We start from the raw sequence: 13,368 nt of genomic DNA, 5'->3' as shown, positions 1-13,368 counted from the left end.
TATGAGTTCTTATTTTACCGTATTCTATATTTAGTAACTTGTGTCGTAGACTAACATGGTCTAACACTGTCTTTTCTAACATTCATCACACCTCAGAAAATTTAACATATTTCAGTGACGATCCTTTTGATAGATAGGTTTAATTAGTATAACATTTTTTTCTTGTCTTAATTTTACCCCTGTGCCACAATGTTGACGGTCAACCTTTTGGCTTTACCTTTTAATTAATCAAATTAAAACTGACATGTTTGGCAGGAATAAATGGGAAAATTATAAATTATGAAAATTATTACATGTAGGAGATTTTCACATTTGTCTATTCTTCAGAAAATCAATGTTTTCTAGACTCAATTACATGTTTGACAAGTTAAAATTGGCTAAATAAGGAAGAAATTTAAGCTACTTGATATCTTATATGGAGGCCAAAATAACTTCCGATAAATTACTATCTGTAGACATCGTGCAGAGCTTATATATATTATTATCGGTAAAATAAACTACCCATACAGTATTACTTGCTTTACAGAGAGGACAAGTCCTAGCTATTGGGCTGAAAAGTCTGCATACATTCAAGGAAGATGGAATACTACACATTGGATTGATAATCAGGGGAGAGAACTGCAGTATACGAAATGGAAAGCTGGCCTTAACGTACATGCCCCTCCTGCAAACAAATGGCACATTAAAATATCACGAGTAAATGATAAATATTTTTGGACATACGCTGCAAGTGGGAAAAATACTAGGAACATTTTTTGTGGACTGATAATCCAGTAGAGTATAGAAAAATTTCGTAGTACAAAATAAAAATGTTCAAATATTAATGGTTACTGAAAAAAGAATACACAAAGATCGGAGTTTATTATCAAGCGCAACATTTTTTTCATCAAGAATGTTTTTATTTTGTTTTTTGTGGTATTGAAAACATTAACATTTATTTCAATCAATGTTAAATATGTTTTATTATAATCTTGGCAACCCGGCAGTAATTATGATAAATAATTGAGAATTTCTTGTGATAGACCAAAACTTTTATGCGTTCAATTTTCTTAGGGCATTTATTGCCTTTATGACTTTTTTCACCATCCATTCAGTATTAAAATTACTTAACAATTCAAGAATAGAACAACAGATTATCAAAATGTTTTCAAGTGTACGATCGACTGTTGATGTGTTGTTGTTTTTTTCTGATTACTTGACAAATTTTGATTTTTTTAATGAATTCGAACATTTTGAATAAAAGATACTCTGGAACAACCTAATCTACACAAATTATTTAAATATAAATAAATACCAACTTGAAACGGAAAAAATAATATTCATTTTAATTCTTGCGTTGATTCGATATATCCCTTTAAATTCGAAATAAAAGACACCACAGAATCTATCACATCTGTTGCATATTTGGATATTTTGCAGGAAAAACAAGTTAATGGTGACTAACAACTAAACTGTATGATAAATGAAATACATTGAACTTTTCAACATTTTCCCTTATTTACGAGGGGTTATCAAAAAGTTCGTGGACTATCGCCATAAAATTAAAACCGCTTTAGGTACATCAATGAATTTTAATACGTTCAGTTAGCATCATCTTTTCTATCGATAGAATAAACCATAAATCATAAGTTTTATTTTTTAATAAATTGTTATTGTTTTTGTAAGCAATGGTATGTCCAAGCGGCGCATCCTCAAATATGACGTTTTTTCTACCTGAGTGTAACTGAGAAAAACTCTTTTGATATGAGCATTTGTCGTCAAAAAATCCGGATAATCCAGGCATGTGGTACAACACAATTGCTCCGTAAAATTTGCAATTTTTACCCCATTCTGTAAATTCTATGAAATTTTATCGTAAATTTATTTGGAGTTTACAAAAAATTAAGGGCTCAAAAATGACGTCAAAAGGGTGAGGGGTTTCTGTTTCCAACATTCTTTAAAGTTTCGCACCTGGAAAAACTGGTATATACCTAAGGAATGTTTAAACGGGCAACAGAAAAAAAAAACACATCCAGAGTACTCGTTTTAAATAGCCAAAAAGATTCAGAGAGATGAAAGATGCACAGTTAAAGTCAATTTGTAGTAAGGATGTCAAAAATCAGTCACGTCGAAAAGTGACGTTGATCATGTGTGTTAGAAATTGAACTCCATCAAGCTAAGTATTCTGGTATAATCACGTGAGGATCTTTCCTTATGTATAGATACATTTACAATATTATATGCATTGAAAGCAGCTGTTCATGACATTGTAAAGTCACATAAACAAGACGGACTTAAGTCCTTACTTAACTCCAGGTAATCACATCAAGATAAGTGTGTAAGGTAGACGGAGTGGACATTGAGAAACAATGACGCTGTCGGACGTCATGAAACTAAAGGGCGACCGCGCCGGGTGATCATATAATGTCCTTTTTAATTTAGAATAATTTGGCAGATTATCAACGTATCAAGTTAAAATTTTCAACATTTCTTAAACTTTTGTTGATTTATGTTTTTCGTAAATTTTGTAAGCACAGACTACATAGTATTAATTTTATCGCATCAGTCCACGAACTTTTTGATAACCCCTCGTATTTAGCAATATATCATTATCATGCATAAAATGCATGTGAAGTTGTCTCCCAGTTGATTTAATACGCAAGGGCATGCTCTACATACAAACAATTTCTAAAATGGGGCAAATTATTGATATAGAAGTTGATAGTATAAGGATATCAACTGTCTCGTTTTAAGTCAATATTTTGCACTTGAAATTCCATGGTCGATACATACGAACTTGTCAGCAATACAATATGTCGTTAAATTGAATGTTGATTGACGTTTTTCATACAAATTGTTAGGCCATTATATCAAAAGATTTATCCGTTTGCCCGATCATGACAATGAGCACATGGTGGGTGTTACCAGTGGACAAAGGATGCTTGCTCCTCCATGGCACCCGATCTCATCTCTGAATTTTTTATGTGTCCGTATTTGCTCTGCTCATTATTTGTATGATTTCAACTGACTCCATTACTGTTCGTTATCTTCATATATCATTCTTTACGATCAAGTTAAATCCAGGCTTTTTTGACATCATAGACAGCTGTTTTTTCAATAAAATGGAACTCGTAAGTTTACTTACCTTGTCATTAGTCATTAGCAAAATTATTTTCATAAAAACATTCTGATTGTGCACACAAGTACTCTGAGGTACTATTATAGTAGATTTTATAAAGATGCTTAAGTTTCTGATTGACAATTTCTATGTAGTTTTTTGGAGATCAGGTCTTCAAACAATCTGTCGGAATTTCCATGGGTACCAATTGCGCCCCGTTATTAGCTGACATATTTCTGTATTCATATAGAGAGAATTTATTCAAGAACTTATACATGAGAAGAAAAAGACACTTGCTGTGGCCTTCAACTCGACATTATATATCGACGACGTATTATCAATTAATAATAGTTACTTCCATTCATATGTCGATTCGATATATCCTAGTGAGCTTGAAATAAAAGATATCACAGAATCTGACACCTCTGTTTCATATTTGGATATTTTACTAGAAAAAGACGTTTATGGTAACCTAAGAACAAACTTTATGATACACGTGATGACTTCAACTTTTCAATCGTCAACTTCCCTTACTAATGTAGCAATACACCCTTATCACCTGCATATGGGATTTATACCTCCCAGCTGGTTCGATACGCAAAAGCATGCTCCACGTACGAACAATTTTTAAAACGAGGTAAGCTATTGACAAACAAGTTGAAGAAACAAGTCTATCAACAGTCTCGTTTAAAGTCATCATTTGACAAGGCTATTATTTAAACACTGAATTGTCTACGGATTTTTCTGTTTGCCCGATCATGACAATGGGCACACGGCTGGTGTGACCAGTCGACTGGGGATGCTTACTCCTCCATGGCACCTGATCCCACCTCGTTTGCTCTGTTCACTATTTGTATTGTTTCAATGGTCTTCTGAGATTTATTAATGTTCGTTATCTCCATATTTCCATGAAAACTCTAGAAATTTCTTATGCTAATTTGCAAGACTGCAATGTCTCTTTTGAAATTAGATATACTGTCTAAAAGAATAAAAGTACATGTCTCAGTCAACCACTTTTCCTTCAACCATTACCACCACTTTCGATCAGGTTGAACAGGAAATAGCACAAAATCGAACCATTTTATCCCCATCTTTAGGTCACCTGAGTAACTCAGGTGACCTATTGTTATCTCTTTTCGTCCGTCGCCGTGCGTTGTTCGTCGGTCGTAAACTTTTGAACATTTTCAGCTTCTCTGGAACCAGTGAACCAATTTCAACCAATTTCAACATTTAGCAACTATGGGTGAAGGGGAACAAAAATGTGAATTTGTTGCCCTGTCCCCCTGGGGCCCGAGGGATGGGACCAAAACCATCAAAATTAATAGTCTTTAAAAATCTTCTTCTTTACTCCTGGACATCAAGCAGTCAAACTGTTAGCATGATTGTAATAAGCATTGAGACCTCTACCTAAATTTGAAATTCACGGCCCCAGGATCAGGGGTTCTGGTGCTAGGGCGGGGTTCTATTGATTATATAGTGAAAATTCAATATATTGAAAATCTTTTTCTCTGCTCCTGGGTATTAAACAAACTAACTGAGTACATACATGTAGTTATTATGAGCAAGGATGCCAAAATTGTGAATTTTATGGTCCCTGGGTCAGGGGCTCTGGTGTTAGGGCGGGGCTCTATTGATTATATAGTGAAAATTCAATAATTCTTTGAAAATCTTCTTCCCTGCTCCTGGGTATTAAATAAACTGAGTACATACTTATGATGATCAAGGGTGCCTCTTCCATAAAGTTGTGAATTTCATGGCCCCTGGGTCAGGGGTTCTGGTGAGGGCGGGATTCTATTGATTATATAGTGAAAATGCATTCTTTGAAAATCTTCTCTGCCCCTGGACATTATTGAAGCAAACTAAGTGCATGATTGTGATAGGCAAGGGTGCCTCTTCCAAAATTGCGAAATATAAGGCCCAAGGTTAGGGGTTCTGGTGGTGGAAGGGCATGGGGCTCTATTGATTATATAGTGAAAAAACATATCTTTGAAAATATCTTTTTCTGCTTTTGGTTATAAATCAAAGAAACTAAGTGTATAGTTATGATGAGCAAGCGTGCTTCTTCCAGAATTGTGAGTTTCATGGCCTCTGGGTCAGATGTTCTGGTGTACGGGAGGTGGCTATTGATAATATAGTTTTTGAAGTGCATGTTATGATGATGAGGGTAACTCTTCCAATTTTGTAAATTCCTTGACCCTGGGTCGGGGGTTCTGGTGTTAGGGTAGGGCTGTGCGGAATTTGTAGTGAAAATGCATTGTACCTGAAAAACTTTTCCGCTTCTGGGCATATCGTAGGCATACTTAATAAAAGTTTTAATAAGCAAGGGTATTTTTACCAGATTTTTGAACATCTGGACCATTTGGCCAAGCGTTCTGGTCCTGGGCAGAGCTCAATTAATTTGTATTCTATTGAGAGATGTTATTCCCCCTTTCCATTCACCTTTGATAATTAATCACTGTAAATAATGTATTTGAAAGGTTAATAGAATAAGAGAATTATGCAAGATGTTTTATTGTTTAATACAAAAAGAACTTTTTTAGATTTAATGATCAGGTAGACCTGAAAATACTAGATAAATAAAAATGAGACCACAATAACTTATCTTATTAAATGTTCTTCAAAGACCAAGAGAGGTCAAAGTGAGAGGTTGTAATATTAGACAGGGTTAAAAATAGTACAGAAGCTAAAGACTAATAGTTTGTTAATAGTCTGCATGGTGATAGTGATAAGTGGGGGACAGATTAGAACTTAATATATGAGTTGTTACTGAATATTGAACTAATTTTTTGTTGATTCTGATCTACCTACTTCTCTTGCTTTTGGGCAACAAAGCTTCATCTATCAGTTTATTTTATACTCTGTGAATCCTTTAAATTGTTGCATTATACTCAGGTGACTGTTAAGGCCCTTGGGCCTCTTGTTTTTTAACAGTTAAAATATATCTTCATCAAGCCTATTTTAAGGGTCTGCAAGAAGCTTTTGAAACCAACCTTGGTAGCAGTCGATTTTTACTACATAATACCTTATTCATGTACAATGTTTTGAAATAGCCCTGGTATAAAATAATTCGAACCTAGATGGGTCTGAAAGTCTAAGTAATGGCCTTACCAATGGTTTTGTCAATAAATCTCTATATGTTATATGCACCTACTGGAATCACGTTAATATACACGTAATGATATGCTATTTCTGTCCTAATCCTAGTGGAAGGTCCAACGTAATCCGTCCAGATATCAGCTAAAGAAGCGGTTCTTCACTTTGAAAATATTCATTTTGTTGATGTGTTTTAGATGCAATATTATTTATTCATAAATGTGAGAGAAAAATTAATGTGTTTCTTTCGGAATGTCTTCTACCTATTTCTTATCAAAAGAATTATTGAAGGAGAAATATTGTCTTTGTCTTTGACGATTCTTGATCGTTTCTTGATTCAGGAATATTTGCTTTTTAATGTTTGAAGAAAAGGAAGTATTTAAAATTTTGATAATGATTGTCCTTCCCTGTGTTCATATAAATATCAGATTATAATTCAAAATGACAAAGAAAAAGTATGAATGCCATATAAATCCAAAAATTGTGTATATAAACACATGTCATCATTGCTTTGTCTTTATGAAAGAAGAACAGGCCTTATTTAGTCTAATTTATAAAATTGTTAGCATCATTATTATTTATAGAGATAAAACAACATGTTACTTATATAGACGATACAGAAGAGTTTTAATAAACATCATTATTACTTGATAAAACTCTTCTATGTAAGTAACATGTTGTTTTAGCCCTCTAAGTTAAAAAAAGAAATACGACTCAAACGTTTGATACAGTTTTAGTCGATACTTCTTTTATTCAAATGAAGATGAAACAGGTTGTTTCGAAACAAACATTTCATATCAAAATCATTAAACACACGAATATTATTTTATTCCAATTAACAATATCTTTTATTTCATTTGCACAAGTAACAGGTGGGTATTTTAACAAAATAAACAATAATTGAAAAAGTATCAAATTTGATATCTAGAAAATATGCTTTTTTATAATTATGAATTAAAATATATTCGTCAATTTGTGTTGCACGAAAGAGAACAAAGATGTAATTCAGGGTAATATTGATGATGAAACAGCAGGTGGCAGAAGAAAATGTATAAAAAGTGGTCTCTGTTTTTATGAGAAGCTGACCAAGGAAGAAACTGGTAAATATGATATTATTCAACCTTTTCAGTATTTTTTCTTGATGTTTTTTTTAATTGATTGTGAGTAGAACTTATCAAATGTGAACCTTAAGTTGCTTCTTATTCTAGTTCTCATCTCATGACCTTGTTGTTTCATCTCATTGTTCCAATATTATCCATTATTTGAATCATATGTTTTTCTTTGATCGAGATATATTTCGCTAACAACATTTACTATAGTTAACTATAGTTTATTATAGATAACTATAGTAAATACTTTGATTTACTATGAAACTTTACTTTAGAACTTTTTTGAAGATTTAGAGCCTTAATACATGTACTTCCTAAAATACACATTATATATATAAATTTTATATATACAGATAAACTTCGGTATCTCGACATCGGATATGTCGACAACCTGGGATATGTCAACATCCTTCCGCGGTCCCGGCAGTATTTACTATATAAATGATTTGCAAATACTCTGATATGTCGACCTTGGTATTGTCGACAACCCGGGTTATCTCGACGTATATTCACAGTCCCAAGAGCAAAATTTACCTGGTATATGTCGACATCGGCAATTTTCTGCTCTACTGAACCTAACTGTTTGTCTGATAGGGTCGCTCGTCACGCACGGACGACTCCGGGTATCTCGACGTCATCAAAGTTTCACACCTTTCACACCCATGTTTTGACTGCACGCTGCTTAATTAATTCTATAGACTGTGTTTGTAGGTGAATCCCAAGCCCCTTCGGCGTCTTTGATAAGTTAATTGAGCTTGGGTAATATCATTGCTAAATCTACATGATTCTGCGTAGATGTACAGACTGTTATTTATATCGAAACCTAACTATTAAATTTGAAAAAGATAACTAAATTACAATGAATAACAAACACACTGAATAATTCAAACTAAGGAATTAAAAAAAATGTTTTAATGATAAAATGTATTCAACAGGAAATAATCCAATTAATGACACGATTGACCGAATCAGCGTAATTCGTGTATCTGTAACATTACTACGTTAGTTTAGATACTCAAATCTTTTTAAAAAAATTAATTTTAATGTACACTAGAAAAAAATAATCGGCATTTAATTTTTTTTTACCGTATATCGGATGTCGACTTTATACGGTTCGAAGTTTATAGAGCGCATTTCGTATCCTGTTCTGACGAAAAGGCAAGTTACATCCAAATGCAGCTCAATGCTGTAACTTTGTACTGAAACTTTGTGAATTTGGAAAGATTTCGATAAAGAACACGTTTTATAATAACTTCTTAGATTTTTAATAAAAATAGAGGGAATTCTGAAATATGATGAGCTACAGTCTATATTAAAGTCATGTACATATAATGAGCTTGTCTGTTTTGGTATGCAATGAAATCTTAGATGTCAAGTCTCAATTCTGATATCTCGACACCTCGGATATCTCGACATTTTCCGATGGTCCCGTCGATGTCGAGATAACGAAGTTTACCTGTATATAAATTTTTGAAACAATATATAATTATACATGAAATATTTCCTTTTAATATCAGAAAATTGCTTTAGGAATTTAAAAAAATAAAATATAACGACCTGAAATTCATAGTAAAAATACTTTAATTAGCTATAGTAAAAACTTTGATTTACTATACTGAAAATTTTGATACTATAGTTAACTATAGTTTACTATAATTCTTTTTTGTTAGGATGACGGATAACGCTATCAATGCGCATTTATGAAAACAAAAAACGTGATCAAAGAAAAACATTATAAGATTTATTTCTGATCATTGAATATTTGTCTTTCAGTGATGAGATTTGACATGAGTATGAGTATGTATGTATTTCGAATTTTCCTCGGTAAGCTGATTCTATGAAGGTTCGTAAATGTAAAAGGAAGCTACTCCAAAAACACTGACAACTCTTTCTTGGTCACCGAATTTTTTTTTCTCATCTCTATATCTGAATTCTAAACCACCTCAAACATTTTCAGTATTACACCCTGTCCATGCAAGACATCTGGCAGTAAATTCAGTTAGAGATTCTTGTTGATTGTTAACACTCATATAGGCCTATAGTATGTCCACATAAGAAATTGTATAACAGCAACAAAAAATCATTACACCGAAATAAACTCTACCGGTTTCATTTTCAGTTCAGGAGTTTGACAATATATTGCTTAGTTACACACATACAAAAATCAACATTGTCACTATGACATCAAAAGGGCTAAAATTTAGTTACGCTTTGAGAAGTTTTTTCCCGAGATTAATTGAAAACTTTTAAAAGCAAAGTAGTTTGGAAAGTCTTCAATAATCTTCGAAAACAATTTCATGAATTTTGATGAAATTATTCGCAGATTAAATTTAGACACGGCCATTGGAGTCAAAGTTGCACCAACTTATGCTACACTAAATAAATAACAAGTCTAAAAACTTCACTGGGAAATGGAGTGGGTCGGTCACGTGATCAAATCCTGTGAAGGCCGAAGGCCTTCTCAGAAGATTTGATCACGTACCGACCCACTTCATTTCCTAGTAAAGTTTTTAAACTTGTTAGTTATTTAGTGTATCGTTTGTAAGAAGCGATATAAAAGAATGCAAAGTGTAGCGTTTGTAAGAAGCGATATAAAAGAATGTAAAGTGCAATAAAATCAGGCACTAGCTCAGAAAAGAAATAGATGAATTGTGAAAGTGTGAACAGAAAAAACTCGAAAAATATTGTTGGGTTTCTTTCAAGGAAAAATTGAATGTAAAGGAAAAATTCCCTGGGCAAGAATTGTGGCAAATATCTAAATTCTCTTACATAGTAAGAAGTATTAAGAAAGAACGCAGGTACGTTAAGGCTTCCCAGAGAATATCGCAGTGTCCTCTGTGCCTTCACTTCTCTGAACTACAAATATATGACGTCATAATTGAAAATGACGTCAAATAACTGCAAACTTGAGAATGTCATAAACTTTACACCTTATTTCAATCTGCATATAAAGTGTCAGAAAGGTAGTGTAAAACAAACGTGTTTTTATCTCTTTTAAAAATCTGATATTATACAATAATGGACTCTTTCGGTGGTGAATTTGGTTTGTTATTCACCAGAAAAATATCAATATTGACCGAGGCGAAGCCTCAAAATGAATTAAAACACGCAATTTCATTGCTCTTGCTGGAAATTCTCAAAATAAAGGTAAAGGAGAGTTGCAGATGCAAATATGCACTACATAACGACTCATCAGGCTCATGCGTTTCATAAGCATGAATGACAGTTCTTTGACCGGAAGTCCAAGGGTTACTACACTACGCCAGGTTAGAGAAAATTCGACCTCAGTATCTGAAAAACAGGCACTTAAAATGCTTAAGAATATTTTTTTTTCGTTCAGATGAAGAGACCGATAAACCTAATGCATCGTAGAAATCGAGCTGCAATTGTTGTACACGGCGGACTAGCACACTGTAATTGAATGGTCGGAAGGGGGATGATTTAAGAGTTGTTATGTGTTACTTTCTAAGGTTTAAAGAAGAAGTTGAAGAACTTTTTAAGTACAAAGTTATAACCTGAATATAATTCCCCCCCCCCCCCTAAAATTAGGATGTTGCGTTTCTTTTGCGTTTCAGTATATATTCAGCGGGTGCAAAAAGTAAATTCCTGTTATGGGAAACTACATGGAAACCACAGAGAAACATAATGTTTACATCCTGTTTCCCGTTGGTTTCCATAGCGGATGCTGAGTTATTCTGCAGATGGAAACTACAACGCTGCGATTCCATTGAGTTGCCCAAACCTGATGTGTCCAAGTCTCCATGAAGTTTCCTATGAGAAATCTGAAGATTCCACTGATTTTCATACATTGGGCAACCACATGGAATCAGAGCATGTGGTAGTTTCCGTGTCATAGAAACTTGAAGGGAATCCCTAAGTCTCCTACGATGGGAAACTACTTGGGATTGTCAGAATTCTACTAATTTCCGAAAGTTGGGGAACAATATGGCATAAGAACGTAATAGTTTCCTTTCTTTAAAAAAAACTTGAAGGGAATCCTCCAGTTTCAAACAAAGAGTAACTACATGTACTAGGAAACATCGGGATTCTTCTAGTTTTTTTTCTGAAAGAGAAAACATCATTGAGTTGTTACATAGTTGTTTCCATACAGTGGACACTTGGGAGAATCTTGAGCATTCCCATTTTGGAAAAAAATGACTGATATGCATAATGTGACATTCTTATTTCAGGTATCCAACATAATGTTTGTTAGAGTGTCTTACCTGTGTCTGATCAGTTTGGTTTTGTTCGTGGCTTTGGAGACTGTTCGTTCGGTAAGAAGGAAAGAAAAAGAAATGGATTGAGGGATGTTTAGAGAGAGAGAGGGAGGGAGAGAGGGAGAATTTTGCTCTGTATTTGTTTTAAAAGCTCATTTCAGAAAATGTTTAGGTACCTACGTGTTTGAGAAACTTGAATCATATAGGACAACTTTTACATACTTAGATATTCTGCATGATCGCTGTCGTAATACACTTGGCAACAAATATCCAGTATTGTTAAAGTCAGAATGGAGAAAATAACATCGATTCTGTAATTGATAACAATCTTTCACAGCAGTTTTAAGATTCATCTTGTCTCCGACATTTTTTTCTTTAATGTATTCTTACAGGAAGATGAAAATATCAGGAGTCCTGAGACCAGGGCAATAAATAAAAGAGGATGGTGGAGGAAATCACATCGTCACTGGAGAGGTGATTTCAGCATGATTTTATCAATGTTCAGCATGATTTTATCAATGTTAAGTAAAAAAGAATACCAATAACAGAATATTAGAGTGTAACTATGTGTCGACTGTTTAAAAGATAATTTAAAGAGTTAATGTTCCTGGCAGAGAAACAATATCCTTATTTGAAGATATTGTTGAAGTATGCTTAAAAAGAACATTCTCTGTAAAATTCAAATTTAAGCTGTAACATATTAAGGTGTCAAGCAATAAACGATGTTGGCAATCAAAGATGTTTATGATCAAGAGATCTTGATGGCTATACAAAACAACCTTACAGCGAAGAGGTGAAACTTTGTGAACGATTATGTTTTTGTCTCTCATGAATTCGGCTTTAAATTCTATTAAACAAGGTCGTTGTAAACGATGCTCTGATCATTTTTGTACCTTATTTTAGATAGAAATACATTTTTTAGACTATTTTTTCTCTTTCGTATACTTACTTTTCTTTTTTCTTTAAAAAAAAAAAAAAAGAAAAAAAAAAGAATATTGTAATAATCGTAACCAGCATAACTTGGCTTTTAAAGGAAATATGCATTTTTTTTTTTTTACAATCTTTGCTATCAACTTATATGCAAATTTATAGACCACGGAATTTTTGTTTTTATTAAAATATTATGTGTTTGTTACAGGACGAAAGGTGGCCTTCACTGCATATCTCGGTAATCAGAAAATATATCGCGCTAAGCAGGTTATAAGGTACTCTCGTGTGACATACAACTTAGGGAGAGCGTACAGACGGGGTATTTTCCGCGCCCCCTCAAGCGGAGTATACGTCTTCTTCTTCACGTCCATGCCACAACGAGGCAAAGGAGATGCTCTTTGGTTGGTGAAAAATGGAAGATTAGTAGTCGAGTCTGTGTCTGGAAGAGTATCCTCGGCTTACAACATGGGGAGTAATATGGCAATCTTGTCCCTTAGAAGAGGCAACAAGGTTTGGGTCCAAACTTCCCCGAAATGGAAATCCTCAAGGAGATACAGATACAAGTTCTCAGCCAATTCATTTTCCGGCTTTCGGTTGTATTAGTCAGTCGTCTGACAAACAGCTTTTGCAAAATAGATTGAAATATTGATCATTAAAAAATAAATCGTTTTGACACTTCATTTTTTGTTTTAATTGTTATTTGGTACGAAAATCTTTGCATTGTAAATGCCCCCCCCCCCCCCCATCTCTAAGATCTGATAGTTTTTATATTTTCATTACAGAATTTATGTAAAGCAGACATATTATAACTTAAAAGAAGAACAATTTGTTATTTATGTTATTCTTATATAAAATGATATCGATCATGCTTTAATGTTAAGTTTGAAAAAAAAAAAAAGTTGCTTCAATATATTACCTTCAG

General features: G+C 33.5%; 1 protein-coding gene across 1 annotated transcript; it reads left to right on the top strand.

Annotated features, from left to right (window-relative positions):
- The first annotated feature begins 7,271 nt into the window (after positions 1–7,271).
- On the top strand, positions 7,272–13,126 carry LOC133193832 (collagen alpha-2(VIII) chain-like). Its single transcript, XM_061329762.1, has 4 exons — positions 7,272–7,290; positions 11,490–11,573; positions 11,909–11,990; positions 12,655–13,126. The coding sequence occupies exons 2-4, from the start codon at positions 11,502–11,504 to the stop codon at positions 13,047–13,049; spliced, it is 549 nt and encodes a 182-aa protein (XP_061185746.1). The 5' UTR covers positions 7,272–7,290; positions 11,490–11,501; the 3' UTR covers positions 13,050–13,126.
- The last annotated feature ends 242 nt before the right edge of the window (positions 13,127–13,368 follow it).

The sequence above is a fragment of the Saccostrea echinata genome, unplaced genomic scaffold (assembly GCF_033153115.1).
Source record: "Saccostrea echinata isolate AGI-Se365-2 ecotype Australia unplaced genomic scaffold, CSIRO_AGI_Sech_v1 ptg000028l, whole genome shotgun sequence".
In the NCBI taxonomy this organism is placed as follows: Eukaryota; Metazoa; Mollusca; class Bivalvia; order Ostreida; family Ostreidae; genus Saccostrea; species Saccostrea echinata.
Note: the sequence above shows the minus strand (reverse complement) of the source record. Positions and strands in the feature narration are given on the sequence as shown.

Excerpts from the sequence above, each read along its gene's own strand:
- LOC133193832 (XM_061329762.1), top strand. The coding sequence starts at position 11,502 with ATGTTTGTTAGAGTGTCTTACCTGTGTCTGATCAGTTTGGTTTTGTTC. Across the intron at positions 11,574-11,908 it reads CTTTGGAGACTGTTCGTTCG|GAAGATGAAAATATCAGGAG; the intron begins GTAAGAAGGAAA and ends GTATTCTTACAG. Across the intron at positions 11,991-12,654 it reads ATCACATCGTCACTGGAGAG|GACGAAAGGTGGCCTTCACT; the intron begins GTGATTTCAGCA and ends TGTTTGTTACAG.